Below are 26,149 nucleotides of genomic sequence, written 5' to 3' on the forward strand. Positions count from 1 at the left end.
ACATGGAATATATCTAGTCTGGGCTTCCTGGATGGCATTTTTGAATAACATCCATGCCTGATGTTAATTTTTGACCTTTGCAGCTGCTTCTCTAAAGTTGCTTTTTTTTTTTTTTCCATTCTCCTCACGTTATCATAGTCTCCTTTTTTTTAAAGTTAAATGCTATTGGATTGGATTTCCTGTGTGAACTTTATTCCAGGGATTATATCAAGTCTGATCATGTTATGGTCACTATTATCAAGTGGCCCCAGCACCATTACCTCCCTCACCAATTCATGAGCTCCACTAAGAATTAATTCTAGAATTGCTTCGCCTCTTGTCAGTTCCTGAACCGGCTGCTCTGTAAATCAGTCCTTGATTTCATCAAAGAATTTTATCTCCCTAGCATGCCCTGATGTTACATTTATCCCAGTCAATATCGGGGGCAGTTGAAATCGCCTATTATTGTGTTACCTAGGGCTCCTTTTACAAAGTTGCGATAGGGATTTTGGCGCGCGCACTAGACGCTAACTCCAGCATTGAGCTGGCATTAGTTCTAGCTGCGTAGCGCAGGTTTAACGCGTGCCAAAATTCTGCGTGTGCAAAAAAACGCTATTGCAGCTTTGTAAAAGGGGTCCCTAGTGTGTTAGCCTTCCTAATTTCTGATAGGTGGATGGAAATACACTCATATAACTGGTCAGGCGGACGGAAGTACACTCCTCTATCACTATCCTCTTCCCCTTTATGGATTCTTTTGGCTTTTTAGGGGTTTGTACCTGTTTTTCTCTATGTAAAATAGAAGTATAAGTGGTTTGATTGAACATTTTGTTTTCTATTCTCTTGTGTTTGGTGAACACTCAGGGGTCCTTTTACTAAGGCATGCCAAAAATTAGGGTGACGGGATAAAAGCACGCGAGCTGACAAATGAGCGCCGACATTTCAGAGCGCTGCAGGAAAACCTTCTTTTAATAGGGATTGCGCTGCCTCGCACTGCCGTGTTGGGGGTGTGGGGGGGCGTAAATCCCCTCCAAAAAATTAATATTCGAGGATTAGGGCCAGAATATATCCCTTACTAACTCAAAACAAAGCCCTACATGGACAAACGATACACCCCCCCCCCCCCCCAGCAACACTACAAGGCCTTAAACTTACACCCAGCAGCATTCGCACTCCCACAAGAAAAAGGGAAAAGAGAAAGAAAAGAAGTGGAGGAAAAGGCCTCAGTTGGGCTTCATCTGGCCAAAAAAACTCCACTCCTACAAAAGCTGTTTTATATGTAAACTAGTGTTTAAGCCCGTTACATTAACGGGTGCTAGAATATATGGCTGTCTGTCTTTCTTTCTTTATGTCTCTCTCCCTGCTCCTGTTTCTTTCTTCCTTTCTTTCTGTCTTTCTCCCTCCTGCAATTTTTTTCTCTCTCTCCCTGGCACCCTTTGCCTGTCTGTCTTTATTTCTGTGTCTCTCTGGTCCCCTGTCTGTCTTTATTTCTGTCTGTCTCTCTCCCTAGCCTCCTTTGTCTGTCTGTATTTCTTTCTGTGTCTCCCCCCCCCCACTTTCCTTTGCAGAAGCAGCAGTGCTATTTCCCTTCCCCTCCAGATCCCTGTGAAGTAGTAGCAGCATTTCCCCCCACCCACCCCCCATTCCCTTCTCTCCCCCCCCACTTTCCTTTGCAGAAGCAGCAGTGCTATTTCCCTTCCCCTCCAGATCCCTGTGAAGTAGTAGCAGCATTTCCCCCCCCCCCCCCCCCCATTACCTTCTCTCCCCCCCCACTTTCCTTTGCAGAAGCAGCAGCGGTATTTCTCTTTCCCTCCAGGTCCTTGCTGAAGCAGTAGCAGCATTTTCCCCCACCCCCCATTCCCTTCTCTCCCCCCCCACTTTATTTTGCAGAAGCAGCTGTGATATTTCCCTTCCCCTCCAGATCCCTGTGAAGTAGTAGCAGCATTTTCCCCCACCCACCCCCCATTCACTTCTCTCCCCTACCACCACTTTCCTTTGCAGAAGCAGCAGCGGTTTTCCTTTCCCCTCCAGGTCCCTGCTGAGTAGTAAAAACATTTCCCCCACCCCCCATTCCCTTCTTACCTTGAGCTGCCCTGCTCCGTTCGGCTCCTCCCCCTTCCCTTCCCGTGTGCTGGCCTGCTGCGGCTGAAGGTTTTTTTCGGCGACTCCTCCTGTTAAAACTCCCCCCCCTCCTCCTCCCGCAACCGCTCCTGTTCAAAGCGGCCTGCTGAGGTTCGCGGCCGCTGTAACGAACCTCGCAGGCCGCTCTCCAACTCGGTAGCATGTTCCCTCTGACGCAATCGCGTCAGAGGGAACGTGCTACCATGTGGAGAGCGGCCTGCGAGGTTCGTTACAGCGGCCGCGAACCTCAGCAGGCCGCTTTGAACAGGATCGGTAGCGGCTGTTGCAGGAGGATTGGGGGGGGGGAGGAATTCGTGAGCGGCGGCAGGACCATGAGGCAGGATTGAGTTTTTCGGCTTCCCCTATCTGGGGAAACCGCCGTGCCGAACTGAGCTGCGCGTGGGGCCGTAGTAAGCGCGGGGCATGCTGCAGTCTTGGCGGCCACGGACATACGGATCATGGAAGCACGCTGATAAGACTGCGCATGCGCCGCCTACGGTTTTATTATATAGATGCAAAAAAATAGTCCAAAAAACAAGGCAACTAAAGTAACCTGCCAGGTGGTATCAACCAGCACGCCTAGTACAGATGAAAGTTTTGAGTTAGTAAGGGTGTAACCCCCCCACATTATACTGAAAACTTAACTTTTTCCCTAAAAAATAGGGAAAAAGTTAAGTTTCCAGTATAATGTGGGGTTACAACCCCCCAAACCCCCCCCCAATGCCAGTGCGATCCCTATTAAGCAAAGTGTGTGTGTGTGTGGGGGGGTGTTCCCCACCAACACCCCCCGTCGGAGCCCTTTAAAAGAAGGTTTTCCTTCGGCGCGCTGAAGTCTTGCGCTGAATTGTCGGCGCTCGTTTGTCTCGCGCGCTTAAGACTATGAACCAAAATTAGTGCACGCTAAACTGCTAATGCGTGCTAACGCTTCCATTATATCCTGTGGAGGCGTTAGCGTTTAGCGTGCGCTGACGCACTAGCGCGCCTTAGTAAAAGGGGTTCATAGACAACCCCGCGAAAGACAAAGGCGCGTGCCGACAACTGAGCGCAAGACGGAGGCGCGCGCCAAAGAAAATTACAGTTTTTAGGGGCTCCGACGGGGGTTTTGTTGGGGAGCCCCCCCAGTTTACTTAATAGAGATCGCGCCGGCGTTGTGGGGGGTTTGGGGGGTTGTAACCCTCCACATTTTACTGTAAACTTAACTTTTTCCCTAAAAACAGGGAAAAAGTTAAGTTTTCAGTAAAATGGGGGGGTTACAACCCCCCAAACCCCCACAACGCCCCCACAACGCGGCGGGATCTCTATTAAGTAAAGTGGGGGGGTACGCCCCCCCCAGTCGGAGCCCTAAAAACAGTAATTTTCTGCGGCGCGCGCCTCCGCGCTGCGCTTAATTGTCTGCGCGCGCCTTTGTCCCGGCGCGCTTTTGACCTGACACCATGCTAATGCGTGCTAACACTTCCATTATATCCTGTGGAGGCGTTAGCATTTAGCGTGCGCTGACGCACTAGCGCGCCTTAGTAAAAGGCCCCCTTAATTGGGATCCAGGCAATATAAATCGTTTCCAGGCAATTTATACCATTAAAGCACTTGATTGGGAGAGGCCACCTTTGGCCTAATGGAGAGGGAGCTATTTTTTGATCGTGCATAAAAGGTTCCAGCTGTGTTGTGGGAGATCCAGCCTGAAAAGCGACATGATGCTGTCACCTGTAATGATCTTAAGCGATGCGACTGGTGGCAGTAGACAGAGGGTTCTGACATAGTAAGCTTTTTTTCATACAGAGCCACAGAAGGCAGAAAAAGCCTTCGTAAATCAGGCCCCGGGGCACTTAAGTGGTAATGTGAATCATCGCACGGTAGAAATGAAAGCTTTGCAGCCCTGGTGGTTGAGAATGACAGCTCAAGGTTACGGAGCGGTGAGTTTCATTTTCATGGGGCACAAGTTCCGTCGTTGGCTGCTCAGATTAACACCGTTCGTTCCAGAAGAGGGTTTGGAAAGAGATTGTTCAATGCCGTGAGCGAAAAGGACGCAGTTATGGTTGGATCCGTCTGTTTATTTATTTGTTCATCATTTGCTGGCTCTACTGTGTTGGAAACAAGTGGTAATTCAGTGGAAAGGATATAATTCACAACAAATGCAGGAGAGACTGAATTAATGCTGTTCAGATGCCCAGCTAAAACATTTGAAGGGAAAACGGACCTGCTGAAGGCCTTGGACAGTTACATTACACAAATATTGAAGACAAATTCTTGCAAGTCATGTGATAGGCTGAAAATGAAGAGGTAGATATTAAGCTGGCAGTGATGAGCATTTTTTTTTTTAAGCTGCTGGTAGATATTCATCGTCTGGCCACTGGCATTGGGTATCTGGGTTTATGCGGAAGACTATCTCTCGTATGAGGAAGACTAAAAAGAGACGGCTGAGGGGGAGATATAATCGAAGTCTACAAAATCCTGAGTGGATCGATTTTTCACTCCCGTCAAAAATTACAAAGACTTGGGGGACACTCGACGAAGTTACAGGGAAATACTTTTAAAACCAATAGGAGGAAATTGTTTTTCATTTGGAGAATAGTTAAGCTCCGGAACACATTGCCAGAGGTTGTGGTAAGAGCGGATAGCGTAGCAGTTTTAAGAAACGTTTGGACAAGTTCCTGGAGGAAAAGTCCATAGTCTGTTATTGAGAAAGACATGGGGAACGCCACTTCTTGCCCGGGATTGGTAGCATGGAATGTTGCTACTTTTTGGGTTTTGACCAGGTACTAATGACCTGGATTGGCCATCATGAGAACGGGCTACTGGGCTTGATGGACCATTAGTCTGACCCAGTAAGGCTATTCTTAAGTTCTTATGCGGTTAAGTGTGATATTCAGCACTCCATAAAGATAGGAATGGATTTATTTTTTTGATTTACCACTATTGACATAAGTATTAAGTGGTGTAGAAAAAAAATATACATATGCAAAGTACGTCTTCATACATCATACCCTGTTTCCCCGATGATAAGGCAGGGCCATCAAATAAGACAGCCCCCCCTTTTTAGAAAAAAATGTAAAATAAGGCACCCCCCCCCCCCCGCAAATAAGCCACCCACCGATATCTGCGCTTACCCGAATCGGGTGGTACGGTGGGTGACTCCGTGTGGTCCCTCCGTCTACCGTATTTGCCTCCATGGCTGCGTGCCGCGCCTCGTCATGAAGTGAAGAGGAGGAAGTGACAGGACTGCAGCGCGCGCACGTGACTCCGCGCAAGGAAACACAGGCAGCTTCCCTCATCCCTCCCTAACGGAGACTGCAGGAGTTTGTTCACGGCCAGAACATCCAAAAGTGAGACACGCAGACAGGTTTCTTTTGCTGTGAGCAATACCACTTACTGTATACGGCAGGGGTGCCCACACTTTTTGGGCTTGCGAGCTACTTTTTAAATGACCAAGTCAAAATGATCTACCAACAATAAAATTAAAAAAACACACAAAGCACACTGTATGCATAGAAAATGTTAATCATCATTCCTATTCCAGGGTTTTTCAAAGAGGTCAAAGCAGATGACTCTAAGCACTATCACCTCAGTAACAACCATACAAAAATAGACAAATATACCCCCTCCCTTTTTACTAAACCACGATAGCAGTTTTTAGCGCAGGGAGCTGCGCTGAATGCCCAGCACTGCTCTCGACACTCATAGGCTCCCTGCGCTAAAAACCTCTATTGCGGTTTAGTAAAAGGGGACCTTAGTGTAAAATATAGACAGGAGATATAAATTCAGACACATTTTGATCACTAAATTTAAAATAAAATCATTTTCCCTACCTTGTCTGGTGTCATGAGTCTCTGGTTGCATTCTTCTTCTGACTGTGCATACAATCTTTCTTCCCTTCTTTTAGCCTGTATGCTTCTTCTCCTCCAGACCTCATTCCTTCCCCCCAACTTTTCCTTCCTCTTCCCTGCCCTTTCTTTCTCTCTGCCTCCTTTTCATTTTTTTCTGTTTATCTTCTTTCCTTCTGTCTCCCTGCCTGCCCTTTTTCTTTCTTTCTCCCTGCCCTCCCCCAAGCCACTGCCACTGCCATTACTATCGGGGACCAGGACCCAAACGCCACCAATAACAGGCCCCAAGCTCTCCCTGCTTCGGCCAACCAGCATTCCTCTCCCCGACGTCAATTCTGCCGACGGGAAGAGGAAGGCTGATCAGCCCAAGATCGTGATCAACCTATTGGGGGAAATGCTGCCGGGTCCTGCCTTCGCGGAAACAGAAAGTAGGCAGGACCCGACAGGAACAAGAACAAATGCTTCACTAACCTGTCTCCCGCATTAGCCCGTAGCGAACGCTTGCTTCAGGGCTCTCAACATGTGCGTGCAGGCTTCCCTTCTCCCCCCCCCCCCTCCCCGGACATAACTTCCGGTTTCGGAGGGAAGAGAAGAGAAGCCTGCACGCACACGTTAGAGCCCGGAGCATAAGTTCGCTAGGGGCTGAAATCTCCAAGCCGTTTTTTTTTTTGGGGGGGGGGTTTAATGTTCAGCAGCGGCAGATGACAGCTGGGCGGACCGCCCAGCTAAAAGGCCCTAGGGAGAACACTGGAGAGGAAGGCTGATCGGCCCGTAGATCAGGACGGCAACACGAGTGTGATCGACTCGACTTGCCTTCCTGAGCTACTGGTCGATCGCGATCGACGCGTTGGGCATCCCTGGTATACGGTATATAAACAATGGTTTCACATTGTCAAGTCCCCTCTGATGCTGCACCACAGAATAATCTCTTTACTGTGTTTCCCTGATGGAGAACATTGGGGACATTAAATGGTACAATATATGGTATGATGGATAAAGCTGGCCATACACGGTACGATTTTTCGGCCGACCGATTCTTCAGCCGTCAAATAAGACAGCCCCCCGAAAATAAGCCCTAGAGCATATTTTGGCCTTCCAAAAAAAATAAGACAGTGTCTTACCATCGGGGAAACAGGGTATTACAGTTACATCAGCATAATGCAGCAGTGACAAATCATCAGAACAAAACCCCCTTTAGCGGTCCACAATTTCTTTCTCAGGATCTTTAGTACCATAAAATTGCTGAAACAGTGCTGTCTTCAGTGACTTCCGAAAAGTCACTCGGGACATGCCATCGAAGAATTTGTCAAACGCAGAATTCCACAAGGCTGGACCAGCACATGAAAATGCTTGAGTTCTTGTTGAAGCGAGTTTGACTTGACTAAGGCCAGGCAAAGAAAACAATAACTCCTGGGAGGAGCGTAAGGATCTTTGAGGGCAAGAATAACCTTATTGGGTCAGACCAAAGGTCCATCAAGCCTGGTAACCTGTTCTCAAGGCGGCCAATCCAGGTCCCTAGTACTTAACCAAAACCCAAAGAGTAGCAACATTCCAGATTCTCAAAGAGTAAGCAAGATTCTGGAACCCTAAATAATAGCAACGTTCCATGCGGAATCCCCAAAGAGTAGCAACATTCCATGCTACCAATCCAGGGCAAGCAGAGGCTTCCCCATTTGTCTTAATAACAGACTATGGACTTTTCTTCCAGGAATTTGTCCAAACCTTTCTTAAAACCAGCTACGCTATCCGCTTTTACCACAACCTCTCAAAGGACCTCTCAAAGGACCCTCGAATACAAGAGGACATCCGCTCAAACTCAGGGGAGGGAAGTTTCGTGGAGACGTCAGGAAGTACTTCTTCACGGAACGAGTGATAGAGCATTGGAACAAGCTTCCAGTACAGGTGATCGAGGCCCACAGTGTCCCAGACTTCAAGAATAAATGGGATACCTATGTGGGATCACTGCGAGGGTCATACCAATGAATAGGGTCGCTAGGATATTGACTTAATAGAGCAGGTCAGTAGAGTTAAGGGGGCCAGTAGATTTATAAGGGTGGGTCAATGGTGTGGGCAGACTTGATGGGCTGTAGCCCTTATCTGCCGTCATCTTTCTATGTTTCTAACCTCTGGCAATGCGTTCCAGAGCTTAACTGTTCTATGAGTGAAAAAATATTTCCTCCTATTGGGTTTAAAAGTATTTCCCCCATATTTGACAAATACAGAACATTGGAAATTTTACATGCCAAGAATATACAACAATTTAAACTTAAGCCGTTGATTCAAAAGCAACCAGCACTGGAGTAGTGTAATCTATTGCCTGTCAAAAGTCCAGCAGCGGTATTTTGAACCAACTGCAGACGATACATTTTTTCTTGGCTTAAGTAAAGCTAAAGTATGTTACAATAATCCAAGCAGTGTTTTATGCGGTCCAGTATGGCCACTTAATTTAGGCAGTTATGTAGCTGTATCGATATTCAGCACTTAAGTGCCGTCTCCATCTCCGGGCTGCCCACAAAATAGTTGGCTTTCACTTTAGCAGTTTGTGGTGGTATTCAGTGGCACAGACTAGTCAAATGCTGCTGAATATCAATTTAAAAGCAATTTAACCAGCCAGGAGCCATGCTGGAGAATGTGGTGAAAGCAGTTAGATTAGCAGGGTTTAAAAAAGGTTTGGCTAATTTCCTTAACCCCCCTTCTCCCTTTTACAAAAGCGCAGAAGAGGTTTTTAGTGCCAGCTGGTGTGCTGAATGCTCTGCACTGCTCCGACAGTCATAGAGTTCCCATGAGCGTCAGAGCATTGAGCGCGCCGACTGGTGCTAAAACGCCTTTTCTGCGCTTTTGTAAAAGGGGGAGAAATACATAATTATTGTTAAGATGGACTTTGGAAAATCCACTGCTTATTTCTAAGAGAAGCAGCATAAAATCTGGTTTTCTTCTTGGGATCTAGCTAGGTACTTGGGACCTGGGTTGGCCACTGTTCTTATGTGAGCCAAGTCTAGGACAATCCAGCCATTGCGACATCACTGTTGAGGTTGGCTCTTAGGCATTGGTGGAATGAGGCATTATGACATCACAATCTCAGCTCTGGAATGTTGCTACTCTTTGGGTTTCTGCCAAGTACTTGTGACCTGGGTTGGCCACTGTTGGAAACAGGATACTGAGCTTGATGGACCTTCGTTCTATCCCAGTATAGCAGCTCTTATGTTCTTATGAAAATGAACCCCATTATGGACCATTGTGACATCACTGCTGAGGTTGGCTCTTAGGCATTGGTGGAATGAGGCATTATGACATCACAATCTCAGCTCTGGAATGTTGCTACTCTTTGGGTTTCTGCCAAGTACTTGTGACCTGGGTTGGCCACTGTTGGAAACAGGATACTGAGCTTGATGGACCTTCGTTCTATCCCAGTATAGCAGCTCTTATGTTCTTATGAAAATGAACCCCATTATGGACCATTGTGACATCACTGCTGAGGTTGGCTCTTAGGCATTGGTGGAATGAGGCATTATGACATCACAATCTCAGCTCTGGAATGTTGCTACTCTTTGGGTTTCTGCCAAGTACTTGTGACCTGGGTTGGCCACTGTTGGAAACAGGATACTGAGCTTGATGGACCTTCGTTCTGTCCCAGTATAGCAGCTCTTATGTTCTTATGAAAATGAACCCCATTATGGACCATTGTGACATCACTGCTGAGGTTGGCTCTTAGGCATTGGTGGAATGAGGCATTATGACATCACAATCTCAGCTCTGGAATGTTGCTACTCTTTGGGTTTCTGCCAAGTACTTGTGACCTGGGTTGGCCACTATTGGAAACAGGATACTGAGCTTGATGGACCTTCTGTCTGTCTCAGTGTAGCAACTCTTATGTTCTTATGTAAATTGCTTTGAACATCGACCCCAAAAGAGGACAGTGCAAAGCTGCACCCTGGAGTAATTAACCCTTTACGGTGAATAAACTGGAAAATGAATCGGACTCTGTGGCCTGGAGTGAAATATAAGTACAGAAGAAAATAAACCGATGCCTTGGCTTTTTTAAAATCAGAGTTTCTAATTATTTATTTATTTAAAAATATTTCTACTCTGTTCTATCTACAGTTCTAGGCGGAGTGTAAGTTCGCATACGTAATATTGATCAAAAACATAGGCCCTCTTTTACAAAGGTGCGCTAAGCGTTTTGGCGTATGTTTAGCGTGCACTAACCGCTAACGCGTCCATAAGATAACATGCACGCTTTGGCATTTATCACGTGCCAAAAAGCATAGCGCACCTTTGTAAAAGAGGGAGATGGTCTCTGCAACTTTTTACTTGGTTTAACGAAGATAAATAAAATTGAAATAGGTACAGTATTTTCTTAGTAACAGAATAAACTGCCACTTTTTTTGATATTTCAAAATATCCTAGAGCGCTAAGCTATTCGAAGAATTTAAAATGAGAAAATTTGGAGAGGTCCAGTGGTCCTATACTACACTTCAAAAGAACCAAACTTAAGTTCCAGCCATGGCTCTTTCTCCTTAGGCCAACTGGAACTGGAGATGCCATAGAAGGAGTGTTCACATCCCCTAGAAGAGAGCAGGAGTCCTAGCTGTTACTCAAGAGTGACATCTGCTGGCAGGATTAAGACCATATTCATACTGGGTTCTAGAGGGAGCCTCATCCAATACCTCTCTGCCAGAGAACTGTTGCTGTTCTGGCTGGGTTAGATGGTAATTGAAGGTGGAGAATAAACATTGGGTAACCTCCTTGCCTCCAGTAGCTGCAATCTAAGGCTTAAGCACAGAAACTCCTGGCCTAAAATAAAAATTTATGGCACAGAAGACAATAAAATAAAACAGAACAAATTTGAACTGCTTTTATATCGTTTAAATGAATGCAATTACCTTGTACCTAATTAAAACTTACTTTCTAGTGATATATTGCGGCAGTGAGGAAGACAGATTGTTCTAGACAAGCACAAGAAGGCATGTATTCATTGGCAAAGACTGTGTGAAAGAGCTCTGCCTCAAACAGCTGTTCAGAGAACCACCATCTCCTGCGTGGAGGGGATGGTGACGATGCATTCGGCAAATGAGGCAACATCATGAGGGGAGTGCAGCTGGCAAGGCCGGGATGTGGGTGGTGGCAGCCAAGGCCTCGGGGCATTTTTCATCTGGGTTTGCATTCCCTCTTGGCAATATAATTAGGAGCTAGAGATTCCCAAAGGTTGATGCTTTGAGTCAAACACATGTGAGATGCATCCCCCAGCGGTTCTGGAAGGAAGAGACAGTAATATACTGAATGTTTTCTAGGAGCCAAAAAAATGATTTCTAAGCCTGAAAGCGATCAAAGTAATGTTTATTATTGAAATGCTTGATACAAGTCACTGTCCTGCTCTTTGGTGGAAAGAGTCTTCCTCAGTGGCTGAGGGCTGCAGACGTTGCCTCTGAAACTTCCCTTTTGGGGATAATTTTGTAAGGCCCGTTATTCAAAGGATTAATGTTCCTGACTTTGAGAACTAATGTGGTCTCTTCAAAAATTTACTAGGGCTGAGTGCAAAACTTTATACTCAATATTCTCTTAAACTAAATTTCGGAAAATGAAAAACTGGGTGGTAACAGAGGCAGGGAAAAAAGTTAGGAGCTTAGCACTGGTTTTCAGCACTAGGTTCAAAAGTTTTAAGTCTCGTAAATGTAAGCCAGCATCTTGCAAACTTCTGGAAGCCTCGGCACACTAAACCCTGTGCCGTGGCTGGAGGGCATCCGGAAATGCATGGATGTCGATTTGAGGATGTCGTGCGCATGTGTGATGTCATCACATCGACATCCGTGCATGCGCCAAAGCCTTCCAGACGGGGCCCTGAGCCGCCTGGGTGGGGGGGAGGGGTGTGCTGCAAAAGAAGGGTCACATAGAGAAGTGCCAACGCCAGCTGCCTGCCTACAGAACATAACTCAAAGCAAAGAAAAGTCCAACAGGTCTGCAGGGATGATCGAACAACAATAAACCAAGAGAAAAGTACAGAAACGATGTACAAGATTTAAGACTTTATTGAGGTAAAAAAAAACGTTGTAGCCCAAAGAGTGGTTCACTTAAGTAAAAAAAAAAAACCATGGACCCAACATGGTCCGTGTTTCGAAGAAACACTCCTTCCTCAGAGGTCCAAGATCTTGTATTACTCGAAGGAAATGAACCAACTTTATGTAGAAGATACAATTGTGAATCCCTATTGGTTCATTTCCCTTGAGTAATACAAGATTTTGGTCCCCTGAGGAAGGAGTGCTTCTTCGAAACACGGACCGTGTTGGGCCAATGGTTTTTTTACTTAAGTGAACCACTCTTTGGGCTACAACGTTTTTTTTACCGCAGTAAAGTCTTAAATCTTGTACATCGTTTCTGTACTTTTCTTTTGGTTTATTGCCTACAGAACATGTCTCTCAGTGTGAGAGGCACATCCTGTAGGCAGTCAGACAGCGCCTCTCCTCCTTGCTGTGGCGTCTTGCGGCACGCAATTTGCAATACGCTGCTTTAAATAAATGGAATAGTCGGCTAAATTTATAGACATGAGGCCTGAAATTCTCAATGATTTTGAACAACCAGGAGAATTTTCAGCAGCACTTAGCTGAAAATGCCCGGTTAGTCCCCAAACTGAAACCGGCTATTTTGTGGGTGTTCTAGGGGCAGAATTGACGCTTGGCTGGTTTAATCCTGATTTTCAGCACTTAACCGATTAAGATAATGGCATAATTAGGACTGCATAAAAGTCGGTTTTATCTTTATGTGGTTCACCATAGCCAGTTGTGCTAAATGTCGCACTTGACTGGCTATGTTTTTCAGCAGCTCTGTATACCTGGAAATTTGGGGCCAGAGCCCAGACGTGGCCTGTCTTTTGGGAGTCGCAGCCCCCTTCCTAAAGTCAGGACCTTCTTCTGGAGCAAAATATGGCAGTACTAGAAAATAAGTCATGTATAACTGGATAAGACTTCTCAGTATACAAATAAGCAAAATATATAAGAACATAAGAAGTTGCCTCCGCTGAGACAGACCAGAGGTCCATCTTGCCCAGCGGTCCACTCCCGCGGCGGCCCATCAGGTCTAATTGCCTGAACAGTGTCCCTGACTGATTTTGTAACTGCCTCTAATTCTCTAATCCTATCCCTATAACCTACCTCTACTCCTATCTGTACCTCTCAATCCCTTTGTCTTCCAGGTACCTATCCAAACCTTCTTTGAAGTCCTGTAGCGTGCTTCTGCTTATCACATCCTCCAGTAGCGCGTTCCATGTATCCACCACCCTCTGGGTGAAAAAAAACTTCCTGGCGTTTGTTCTAAACCTTCCCCCTTTCAATTTCTCTGAGTGCCCCCTTGTACTTGTGGTTCCCCGTAATTTGAAAAATCTGTCCCTGTCTACTCTTTCTATGCCCTTCATGATCTTGAAGGTTTCTATCATGTCTCCTCTAAGTCTCCGCTTATAAAGTAAGTAAAGTGTTCACATAGACTCAGAATTGTGAAATTTGACCAAGAGCGTTAGCTCCTATAGCCAAATCCACCGCCCCATCATTGTGTATGACTTGTTTTGAAAAAGAGCTTGAAATGAACATATTGTTTAAATCCTCAACTAATTTTCAATGGCAAAAGAGAGAAAGAAGTTCCCACTTAGCTTTCAACTGGGTCAGCAGGTCCCGACATGGACCCAGAGGGTGATGCAAACTGCTCAAAATGCCAAAGAAATAAGAGTAGTGTGATACGGGCAAAACACCTTGTAATCATATAAATAGCGTAACTTTGCTTCATTCGTATGACGGCTTTACAATGGTAGGCTGAAGGGGCAAAGGAAAAGGGTAGGGGGAGGTTGATGGATGATCAGAACATGACAGGAAGTATGTTTTTATGGCCCATAATGCATAAGAAACCCTGGTCTCAATTAACTTCTTTTATGCCAGCTTCATAATGTTAAATTGTTTTAACTGCAAATGTTTTGTGATACTTGGTTTGTTTTAAGGCTTTCTTTTGAGTATTCAGATTTTAAAGCCGTTCATTCGGTGCTCTGGTCCCATCACAGAGATGTCACCTTGGAGTGGTTGGTAGCAGCATTGAAAAGGCACAAAAATCTGAAGTTGAGTCAACAGACCTCCAGGTCTTTAAATAATTAATTTATCTTAATTAGATCCCATCAAGCCTAAACCATTTTTCCCTTTGAAGGCGCCATCTTTGATTTTTGCTGGCATTCACATTTGCAAGGTAGTACCGTCAGCATCTGTCTGTCTGTCTGTTACAGGAGCTGTCCAGGCCTATGGTGCTGAACTGCAGTGAACACTTTTTAATAAACCCCCCTAGGCTGGATCCGGCATACACATTTTTTTGTTTGTTTTCAAAATCTGAAAAACTTTAATATATTTGACACAGTGGCATGCTAGGAAGTTCTTCTTTACCCAGCGTGTGGTGGACACCTGGAATGCGCTTCCAGAGGACGTAATAGGGCAGAGTATGGTTTAAGAAAGGATTGGGCAATTTCCTGCTGGAAAAGGGAATAGAGGGGTATAGATAGAGGTCTTGGACCTGTTGGGCCGCCGCGTGAGTGGGCTGCTGGGCGCGATGGACCCCAGGTCTGACCCAGCGAAGGCATTGCTTATGTTCTTAGGTGTTCTATGTCCGATCTGTTTCTGATATTAGGGAAAAAAGAAACCAAAGTGAAGTGTAGGGGAGGGGGGAAAAACATTTTGTCCTGCTCTAATGCATCCTCCTCACAAAGCAGGGCCCTCTTGGTTTTCCCGATGGGTAGATTCTTTTGACTGCGCATAGGATGCAGAAAGAGAAGAACCAGTAGTTGAAAAGAGTGGCCTAATGGTTACAGAGGTGGGCTGAGAGCTAGGGAAGCCACTGGGGCTCCTTTTGATCTTACCCTCTCACTTTATAATTTCGCACACCTCTTCGTGTTTAACATGTGCACTGGTTATGAAATACTGCCAGTTACACGTATAACTCCAATTGGCCGATTAGGTGTAAATGTACATTAAAAACCTACAATCGTCAATTATTGGAGTTAATTGGTATTCTATAATGTTAGCGCCTAAGTGCTATAGCATTTGACTGCGAGAGGATTGTGGATGTGGGAGGCGCATGGATGTGCCAAGTATTTATATGCTAAGCTGTTAGAATAATATCTTTAAAACTGGTCACAATTTATCTGGTTGCCCTGATGGGCAGATCTTTTGCTAAACATGCATGTCGGCAGCGGGTCGGATTTTCATCTAAAGAAGAGTGGGATTTACGAAAGCTATCTATTAAAACGAACGAGCCAATGAGGAAGCTAGCGGCGGATTGATGTATTGGTGGAGTGCTGCTTCTGAAGGCCGTTTAAATAGGTTTCTCCGTTTACGGTTAACCCTTTCAGGACCATAAGGATCGTAGGCCAATTTTTGTGGTTTTGACGACATTTTTATGGTAAAAAGGGCTTGCAGATGCCAAAAAATTGATTTTTTTTGTGAAATATCATTATTTTTTTTAAAAAAAATCAAACTTCTGGCTTATGGACAGTGTGGCAAGTGAATCTTCTCGTCAATCTGGCAACGACGCTAATGAATGAATGTCGGAACCAGTTTGTTTACATAAAGGCAGTATCCTATGGAATCCGTACATATCAAATTTAGAACTGTAGACTATCCCAATCAAAATTTATAGGATTTTAAAGTTATGGGACAAATATGTCCCTTGGTCCTGAAAGGGTTAAGAGATTAATGTGGTTTGTCTGGTTTCGGCTATGAAGCTTTTAGAATATGCATGTAACTGCCTCAGGTAGGCGCATGCGTTTATGCCTGCCTCGGAGTTAGCATAATTGGTCATGCCTAAGGTTACGTGCCTAACGGCATACGTATGCTGTTATTCTACAGGGGAGAGTGTGGCGTAGTGGTTAAAACTACAGCCTCAAACACCCTGAGGTTATGGGTTCAAGCCCACGCTGCTCCTTGTGACCCTGGGCAAGTCACTTAATCCCCCCATTGCCCCAGGTACATTAGTTAGATTGCGAGACAGGGAAAATGCTTAAGTACCTAAATAAATTCATGTAAACCGTTCTGAGCTCTCCTGAGAGAAAATTGAATAAATAAATACAGTATAATAGGAATTACACCGGTACATTTTTAGCTGAAACTAAAACTCTCCTCCCTTCTGCACCCACTATCACTCTGCTACCCCCTAGGGTCACCTGACCACTTAAAGACCCTCCCTGAGTCTACCTTAACAAAACCATGCTAGTCTGTTGGCCTCTTTGGGAGCAGGAATGAACCCTACTTGTTCCTGCCTAGTCCCACTGTTCAGTTGAAAAACTGTCAAGACTTCCCGCGGCAGCCTTACAAGACGGCTGTGAGAGGTCCTGGTAGCCCTTTTGAAACAAACTGGCATAAGCAGGAGCAATCTCCAGCTGTTCCTGCTCATGCTGGTTCCAGTAGCAAAAAAAGGCTGCTGGTGCCTCCTGTGGTACTCTCATGAGGCTGCCAAGTGAGAACCCAGCAGTCGCTTTAATATCGCTCCTGCTTATTCCAGTTCCAGTCTTTAGTCGCGTTTGCTTTTACCGGTTCCAATCTCAAAATGGCTGTTGGGGGGGCCTCGCGCAGCTGTCTCAAGAAGCTGCCACAAGACATCTCGGCAGCCATTTTGACTGGGCAGGAACAAATAGGGTTTATTCCTGTCCTTGAAGATGCCACTAGATCACCAGGGCTGCTTATGGTAGGCCTGGGGAGGGCCTACGGGTGATCAGGTGGCCCGGGGAACCAGATCTCTGCTGGGGGGGGGGGGATTGAGGGGAGGATGACAGTGGTGGCAGCCCAGAAGGGCCATCTATAGGGGTGGAGGGAGGGGGCAAGGTGAGCACGATGGTTTCAGCTTTGGCTTCAGTTCCAGCTGAGGATTCGTTTTACACTGAATCCAAAACCAACAGTTTCGGTCGGCCTTTACTTAGTGAACACACTGTGGGCTCCTATTTTAGGCAAGCTGTACAGAATTAACCTTCAATGCCTCAGGTACAAACAGATTATAACCTCTTTCTGGGCATAGAATATACCTATAGTTCCTGTATGTAACTCACCTTGAGCTTCAATCTAAATAACAATAATAACCAGATTATTTAATGAATACTAGTTTTTGGTTGGTTTTTTTTTTTTTTTTTTTGGGGGGGGAGGCATTTCTTTGTAGTAGATGATCATGGATCTTTTTTTTCTCCAGAAATGTGTGTGAGGAATTTCTTTTGCGTCTCAAGAGATTTTAACATCTGTGTTGGTCTTAAAGAAAAGTGGATTCATTGTGACTTGTGATACCGAACTGGCATCTGGTTAATTCAGTGATGAGCCGTCGAGACCTCGGAGGTATTTTCTTCTTCGGGCATCATCTGAAGCTTTGCTTGTACCGATATTTATGTCGGGATCTTTGAAGTACAGGTTTCTAGTGTCATCAGGGAGCTGGTTGATGGGAGAGAACAGAGGGCATCTCCTTTCAAAGACTCGTAAGCAGCTGCGTGACGGGCTCAGAAAAGCCTGCTTTTGACATTGTTTGAATAGTCTTTTTCACATGTAGTACACAGAAGACGCATCTTGAGAGATTGTCTTCTGTCTTTTTTTTTTATATACTGCAGAGTTTATTGTGTCGGGGGAAAGCATTTGGATTAAATTGATTAAAGAGAAACTCACCCAGACGGGTTTTTTTTTCCCTTCGTATGAAAATTTATTTTGATATTTTTTTTGCCCACTGTTTTTTTTAAACTAACCTATCTGTAACCATTATATTTGTCTTTTAACATTACCAAGTTGTCTTTCTTGATACAATCAGAAGAGACTTTTTGTTTCAACTTATGAACACAAGTGTTTTCGTCCGAATCACTCCGCAACTATTTCTCTGGCATTTGAAGTTTTGCACATCTCCTTTGGGTTCCTTGAAACAGACCCTCGAAACATGGCCCATGTCGGGACCTGCTAACACACTTTAAAGCTAAGTGAAGTGGTTTTTCCCTCTTATTGCCATTGAGAACAAATCTAGTATTCAAAGAGCACGTTGCCTTACTTATTATTATTTTGCACTAAAGTCATACACAGTGATGGGACGGTGGGTTTGGCTATAGGAGCCACGGCTCTTGGTCAGATTACACAAATCTGAGTGTATGTGAAAATTGTATTACCTTATTTCAACACCTATATTTAAGACTCATATTTGACTTTCATATATTGAGAAGTCTTGGTTCTAGTTACACTTTTGTTATTGTTTTTGACCTCTCTATTTTCTATACTTTGAGAGCATTTACCTCACTACTTATTATCTCTTTCTTGAGACGGAACATAAAGGCTAATTTGTACAGATTAACATTTTTGAAGAGATCAAAATGCGAAAGCAACGTATACAATTCTGACCCTAGATCAGGCCCCTGCTGATCTAAGCACCGAACTTAATTTTTCTTACCTGGAGCTGATCATTGAAAGCACCATTTAAAACAAATTAAAAAAACAATTACAATAATGCATTAGCTGGTAGGCGCCTACAATTTCAACGCAGGCGTCTACACTGAGGCAGCAAGTAGGCATTGTTAAAGGGCGGATTTGGAGCAGAGTTCTGCGTGGCTTCAGTTAGGCATCGGCAACTCTGGCTTAATATACTGGCGCCCAAGTCAATTTAGGAACCGCTTGGCATGATTCTACATACAGCACCTAACTTTTGACGGAGGACAAGTCCATGCGCGCAAGTGTCGGAGCGGAAAAGTGCGGCCCGTGAAGTATATGTGGAAGGCCCTGATTTGCTGAGACTCCTCAGGCCCTGTCCCTTGGGAGGGGCTTGAGGCGCTGGACAGGGCCTGAGGAGTCTCAGCAAATCAGGGCCTTCCAGATATCCACTAAAAGGGTTCCCATAATCAGGCTGTAAACCTAACCCTAACCCTAGATAGGAAGTGAATCCTTTAAGTGTAGTGGGGGGGAGGTCCCTTTCCCTCAAAAAAGTATCCTGTCGGGGTGGACCTCCCGCACGCTTTTGTCCTGCGCGCATTTGACAGGAGCGGAGAGGAGTATGGGTGCCGGCGCCCCTATCAAGACGATGCCTGTGGAAGGCCGCCCCCCTTACTACATCACTGAGTTAGGCTACACTGTTTTTAACCCAGAGAGTCGAAATTACAGGTAGACTTCAAGATCTCACAGGCAGTGAGTTTTTGTCAGGTACTCGTGACTTGGATTGGCCTCCGTGAAGACGGGATACTGGGCTAGCTGAACCACTGGTCTGACCCAGTCAGGCTGTTCGTATGATCTTATATTATGAGCTCATTATAGGACAGTCAAGCCATTGTGACATCACTGATGAGGTTGACTCTTAGTCATTGGTGGAATGAGGCATTATGACATCACAATCTCAGCTCTGGATTGTTGCTACTATTTTGGATTTTTGTCAGGTACTTGTGACTTGGATTGGCCTCCGAAGACGGGATACCGGACTAGATAGACCATTGGTTTGACCCAGTAAGGCTATTCTTATGTTCTTATGTTGTGGTGGTCAGATACATGGACTAAATCGTCACTTCCCGCTAAATGATCTAGAAACAGGGACGAAGTGTGAGATAATAAAATTTGCAGATGACACCAAACTATTTAGGGAAGCTCGGACTAAAGAGGACTGTGAGGAATTGCAAAGGGACTTGAACAAACTAGGAGAATGGGCAACAAAATGGCAAATGAAGTTCAACGTTGAGAAATGTAAAGTATTGCATGTGGGAAGCAGAAACCCGAGGTACAACTATACGATGGGAGGGATGTTATTGAATGAGAGTACCCAAGAGAGGGACTTGGGGGTAATGGTGGACAGGTCAATGAAGCCGACGGCACAGTGCGCAGCGGCCGCTAAGAGAGCGAATAGAATGCTAGGTATAATCAAGAAGGGTATTACAACCAGGACGAAAGAAGTTATCCTGCCGCTGTATCGGGCGATGGTGCGCCCGCATCTGGAATACTGCGTCCAATATTGATCGCCGTACCTTAAGAAGGATATGGCGTTACTCGAGAGAGTTCAGAGAAGAGCGACACGTCTGATAAAAGGGATGGAAAACCTTTCATACGCTGAGAGATTGGAGAAACTGGGTCTCTTTTCCCTGGAGACGAGGAGACTTAGAGGGGATATGATAGAGACTTATAAGATCATGAGGGGCATAGAGAGAGTGGAGAGGGACAGAGAGAGAGAGATAGAAAGACAGATAGAGAGAGCTAGAAAGAAAGAGAGAGAGAAAGGGAGAGAGACAGAAATAGACAGAGAGAGAAAGAGAGAGAGATATAAAGAGAGAGAGAGAGAAAGATTGGAGAAACTGGGTCTCTTTTTCCCTGGAGAAGAGGAGACTTAGAGGGGATATGATAGAGACTTACAAGATCATGAAGGGCATAGAGAGAGTAGAGAGGGACAGATTCTTCAAACTTTCGAAAAATAAAAGAACAAGAGGGCACTCGGAAAAGCTGATAGGGGACAGATTCAAAACGAATGCCAGGAAGTTCTTCTTTTCCCAACGTGTGGTGGACACTTGGAATGCGCTTCCAGAGGACGTAATTGGGCAGAGTACGGTACTGGGATTTAAGAAAGGATTGGACAATTTCCTGCTGGAAAAGGGGATAGAGGGGTATAGATAGAGGGCTACTGCTCAGGTCCTGGACCTGTTGGGCCGCCGCGTGAGCGGACTGCTGGGCACGATGGACCTTAGGTCTGACCCAGCGGAGGCATTGCTTATGTTCTTATGTTCTTACACTTAGCACAGTGTCTCTCAAACTGTGTGCCCCAAAGAGATTCCAGAATTTTACTTTATTTTTAAAACTTCCCTTCATAAATGTACACTAGAATAGATGACACGTACTTTGCCTACACAAGAGTCTGTTGATGATATGAGCATTTGTGTGCGTAAGGATACAACTGTCCAGAAAATCAACATTCTTTGATGTGATTGGTCCTTGAAAACTAACGGCAAGTAATTTTACTTTTAATTTTTATGCAGTAGTTATACTAACCCAAGCAACAAAGCAATCAAGGCTGTTATGTTTGGCTCTTCTTATCTTTGCGAACTTGGATTTTCAGCTCTGACAGAAATTAAATCGAAAAAAGAGAACGACTATAGGTAGTGGATGATGCAATGCGTGTTTGCTTGTTGACTATCAAGCCGCGTTTTGAGTTGATTTGCAACTCAAAAACAAGCACATCCATCGCATTGATTAGCAATTCTATTCCATCTACTTTAGTTTCACTGTTACAATTAAAGAACTTTAAATAAATAAATAACTCAAGTTTAGTGTTTTTGTTGGTTTTGCAATTGGTGACGTGAAAAACATTTGCTCTGTTTAGTGTGCCAGAGCTAAAAAAAATAGTTTGAGAGACACTGGCTTAGCAGATCATGACCTCCAGGGTGCATTACTATTCGTCACCTGCTAGGCTGGGTCCTGAGTTGCAAAATCATCCAGTTCCAGAAGAGAGATTTTAGGCCAGACTTGAATTTCTGATGGACTGATAGAATTGTGGCCCACAAGTACCACAGTGCTTTAGGACGTAGGTTTGAAAACCAGGACTGGCTATAAAAGTATCCTTCCTGGAACTGGGTAACTTGGCAGCTCTAAATGCCCAAATTGTTGACACCATCTTTAATTAGAAGGCAGTTCCCTCTGAAGTTAATCTCCTCCTCCCTTTCCCAGGTGTTTCGCACCGACCTGATCACAGCCATGAAGATACCTGACTCGCACCAGCTTGGCTTGGATGAGTATTACATACTGGCTGATCCGTGGAGACAGGAGTGGGAGAAAGGGGTCCAAGTTCCAGCAGGCATCGAAACGATCCCGGAACCAAAGGTTAGGTAAGTTTCCTGAACAGACTAGCCTCTTGGTTAGACATAGAAGCCATATTCTATAACTGGCACCCTATTGCAGCTTAACGTAATTGTTTTAATTGGCTTTAATTGGCACGGTAATTGACTGTGTCATTTAAAACCGATTACTATTAATTATTTCTATAGTGCTACCAGATGCACGCAGCGCTGGACAGAGTCGCAAAGAGTAAGAAATCAGTCCCTACTCCAAAGAGCTTACAATCTAAACAGTCAAGTTAGACAAACAGGATGTCATGGATACAGTTAAGGGGAACGGTTAATCTGCTGGCTGGGTTGGAGGGCAGAGGGGAGTCCAGGACAATCAAGCCATTGTGACATCACTGATGAGGCTGGCTCTTATTGGTGGAATGAGGCATTATGACATCACAGTCTTAGCCCAGCTTCCCAAAGACTGAAGTAGGATGTCATGGATACAGTTAAGGGGAACAGTTAATCTGCCGGCTGGGTTGGAGGGCAGAGGGGAGTCCAGGACAATCAAGCCATTGTGACATCACTGATGAGGTTGGCTCTTATTGGTGGCATGAGGCATTATGACATCACAATCTCAGCTCTGCTTCCCAAAGACTGAAACTCTTCACACTACTACTACTATGAATTATTTCTAAAGTGCTACCAGACCCACGCAGTGCTGGACAGTCGCAAAGAGTAAGAAAACAGTCCCTGCTCAAAAGAGCTTACAATCTAAACAGCCAAGACTGACAAACAGGATGTCATGGATATAGTTGAGGAGAAATGTTTACACTACTGAGGTTCTTGGAAGGCCAAAAGAGGAAGAGCAAAAGAAATGCTTGACGCAGGGGCGGAATTTAAAGGGAGAAATTAGTATTATTATTCAGGTTCATTAATTGAGTAACCACCCAAGGTAAAAGATCCGTCAAGGCAGAGTACAAACAAAATATTTTATAGTCCACTGTATCGAACATTCACAACAGGTTCCAACCAAACAATTCAGAATAAAATTTATAATAGCGATCAAAGCTGTCCATGCCTGCAAAGGCAGTGGAATGCTATTTGGTTTGGGGGGGGCCAGGAGCTCTGCCCTAGCCCCAACGGCATGTCACCAGCTCCAGACTCCACCTCCTACATCCTCCAGGCGTTGTACTTTAAATTTTCAGGGCAGGCGCCGCGCAACATCAACGAGCAGGCCTGCCCCCAGAAGTAGAATGAAGGGTTCCGGGGAAGGCCCGCTAGTTGACGTAGCGCGGCAGCTGCCTCGAAGATATAAGAACATAAAAATAGCCTTATTGGGTCAGACCAATGGTCCATCAAGCCCAATAGCCCGTTCTCACGGTGGCCAATCCAGGTCACTAGTCCCTGGCCAAAACCCAAGGAGTAAGCAACATTCCATACAGAATCTCAAAGAATAGCCAGATTCCGGAATCCCAGAGAGTAACAAGATTCTAGAACCCCAAAGCGTAGCACCATTCCATGCTACCGATCCAGGGCAAGCAGTGGCTTCCCCCGTGTCTTTCTCAATAACAGACTATGGACTTTTCCTCCAGGAACTTGTCCTAACCTTTCTTAAAACCAGCTACGCTATCCGCTCTTACCACATTTAACTATTCTCTTGAGTGAAAAAATATTTCCTCCTTTTGGTTTTAAAAGTATTTCCCTGTAACTTAATTGAGTGACTCCTAGTACAACATCGGGAACTGGGTGGGAGGATGGGCGCCAACCATCGACCGCCAATTTTTGGGGAGGCGATGGCCCCTGTGGCCTCCCCCATTCTGACACCTAGGCATGCCTGGTGTCAGTGGCGATTAACTGGTTAATGCTGCTGAATATGCATTCTGATCACCAAAGCACTGTGGCTCCATTGGGGGCGGAGCCATCACTGAATCGGTTAGCATCAGTATTCTTGAGTGGATACGGTTCGGCTGAATGGTTTCCTAGCTTTATCTGCCAAGGCACCAGTTTCAATATTGACGGTGCTCAAACTTCTGGGGGGAGTGTGTGGCGCAGAGGTTAGAGCTACAGCCCCCAGCACCTTGGGGTTGTGGGTTCAAATCCCGAACTGCTCCTTGTGACCCCGGGCAAGTCACTTAATCCCCCAGTGCCCCAAGTACATTAGACAGAGTGTGGGCCCACAGGAACAGATAGGGGAAAATGTTTTGAGTACCTGAATAATTTGTAATCCACATAGAATTGTAGGATATGCAGAATATAAATAAAATAAATAACTTCTACATGGCTGCACTAACCCTGGCATTGGTGTCAGGTCAAAAGCGCACCGGGACAAAGGCGCGCCCAGACAATTGAGCGCAGCGCGGAGGCGTGCGCCGCTCAAAATTACTGTTTTTTAGGGCTCCGACGGGGGAGGGTGTGGGGGGAACCCCCCCACTTTACTTAATAGACATCGCGCCGCATTGTGGGGGCGTTGTGGGGGGTTGTAACCCCCCACATTTTACTGAAAACTTCACTTTTTCCCTGTTTTTAGGGAAAAAGTGAAGTTTACAGTAAAATGTGGAGGGTTACAACCCCCCACACCCCCCACAACGCGGCGCGATGTCTTAAGTAAAGTGGGGGGAGGGGGTTCCCCAACAAAACCCCCCGTCGGAGCCCCTAAAAACTGTAATTTTCTTCGGCGCACGCCTCCATCTTGCGCTCAGTTGTCGGCGCGCGCCTTTGTCTTTTGCGGCGTTGTCTATGAACCCCTGGCAATGACTATCTGCGATTACAAGCCAATTCCCCCACCCCCGCGGGCTGAATATCGATCCCCGTTAAATCATTTTAAGAGCTGGGATACGCACGTTAATTCAAATAAGTTTTTTACGCTGCTTTTTAAATTCTGCTGTGGATTGCTGGTTCACTAATATGAACCCTGGATTCATATCTTAATCCAGATGCATCATTTATCCCAGGACAAGCAGGCAGCATATTCTTAACACATGGGTGACGTCACCGACGGAGCCCTCGGTACGGACCTTTTTAACTAGAAGTTTCTAGTTGGCCGCACCGCGCGTGCGCGAGTGCCTTCCCGCCCGACGGAGGAGTGCGTGGTCCCCAGTTTCTTCGTTTCCGCGGAGCGAAGAAGACGCGTGTGATTTTTCAACGGCCGTTGAAACCACTTTTTTGCCTTCCCGCTTGCGCTTTTTTCCCTATTTTTTCTTCTTTTGCCTTCGGGTTTCTTTTCCCTTTGATTTGTAAAAAAACAAAAAAAAAAACTTTGCTTTTTTTCCCCTTTTTTCGATTTTGCCCCGGCGGGGCCTGTTGCCATTATACAGGCCTCGGGGTTCGATTTTGCGGAGGCTGTTTTCCCCTTCATGCCCCCGCAGGTAGAATAATAATTAATGTATGTCAGTGGAGATAGTCAATATTTTTTTTTTTTGTCAACAGCAAAACCTTGTAAACAATCTGCGGTTGATTTGTACGGAGCCACTGTCCGTGCTCTTCAACCTCTCCCTTAATACAGGCAGCGTCCCGTTGGACTGGAGGACGGCTAACGTCATTCCACTCCACAAGAAAGGCTCAAAGATGGAGACAGCAAACTACAGACCAGTGAGTCTAACATCGATAGTGAGCAAACTAATGGAAACTCTAATCAAACACCAATTAGATAAGATCCTGGATGAGGAGAATCTACGGGATCCCCGACAACATGGATTTACTAAGGGGAGATCCTGCCAATCCAACCTGATCAGCTTCTTTGACTGGGTGACAGGGAAGCTGGATATTGGGGAGTCCCTGGACATCGTGTACCTGGACTTTAGCAAAGCATTCGATAGCGTACCACACCGCAGGTTACTGAGCAAGATGAGTTCTATAGGATTAGGTAACACATTGACAAAATGGGTTGGGAGCTGGCTTGGAGGTAGGCTCCAAAGGGTGGTGGTGAAAGGCACCCCCTCCGAAATGACGGAGGTGATTAGTGGAGTACCACAGGGCTCAGTCTTGGGCCCAATCCTATTCAACATCTTTATAAGAGACTTGGCAGAAGGGTTTCGAGGTAAAATAACATTATTTGCCGATGACGCCAAACTGAGTAATGTAGTGGGCAAATGCACAACAGATGAAGATTCAATGCCCGACAACATGATGCACGACCTACTCCTACTGGAGCGATGGTCTAGGACATGGCAACTCAACTTCAATGCCAAAAAATGCAAAGTTATGCACCTGGGCAGCCATAATCCATGCAAGTCTTATACCCTTAATGGCGAGATCCTAGCAAAAACGGTAGCAGAACGAGACTTGGGGGTAATCGTCAGTGAGGACATGAAGTCTGCCAATCAAGTGGAGCAGGCTTCGTCCAAGGCAAGACAAATCATGGGCTGCATACGAAGGGGTTTCGTCAGTCGTAAGGCGGAAGTCATTATGCCATTGTATAGATCCATGGTGAGGCCCCACCTGGAATACTGTGTGCAATTCTGGAGGCCGCATTATC

The 26,149-nt window shown here is 45.5% G+C and overlaps 1 protein-coding gene across 5 annotated transcripts in view; it reads left to right on the forward strand.

The window, feature by feature from the left end:
* JADE2 (jade family PHD finger 2) overlaps positions 1 to 26,149 on the forward strand; it is a 164,463-nt gene that overhangs the window by 32,221 nt on the left and 106,093 nt on the right. For 4 of the 5 annotated variants that reach the window (XM_033927173.1, XM_033927172.1, XM_033927171.1 and 1 more), the window contains one exon: positions 21,575 to 21,732. In XM_033927173.1, coding sequence (XP_033783064.1) covers positions 21,575 to 21,732 — 158 coding nt within the window. The remainder of the gene's footprint in view (positions 1 to 21,574; positions 21,733 to 26,149) is intronic. The other variant, XM_033927175.1, reaches the window with a different exon arrangement.

This window comes from Geotrypetes seraphini, chromosome 18 (assembly GCF_902459505.1).
Source record: "Geotrypetes seraphini chromosome 18, aGeoSer1.1, whole genome shotgun sequence".
Classification (NCBI taxonomy): Eukaryota; Metazoa; Chordata; class Amphibia; order Gymnophiona; family Dermophiidae; genus Geotrypetes; species Geotrypetes seraphini.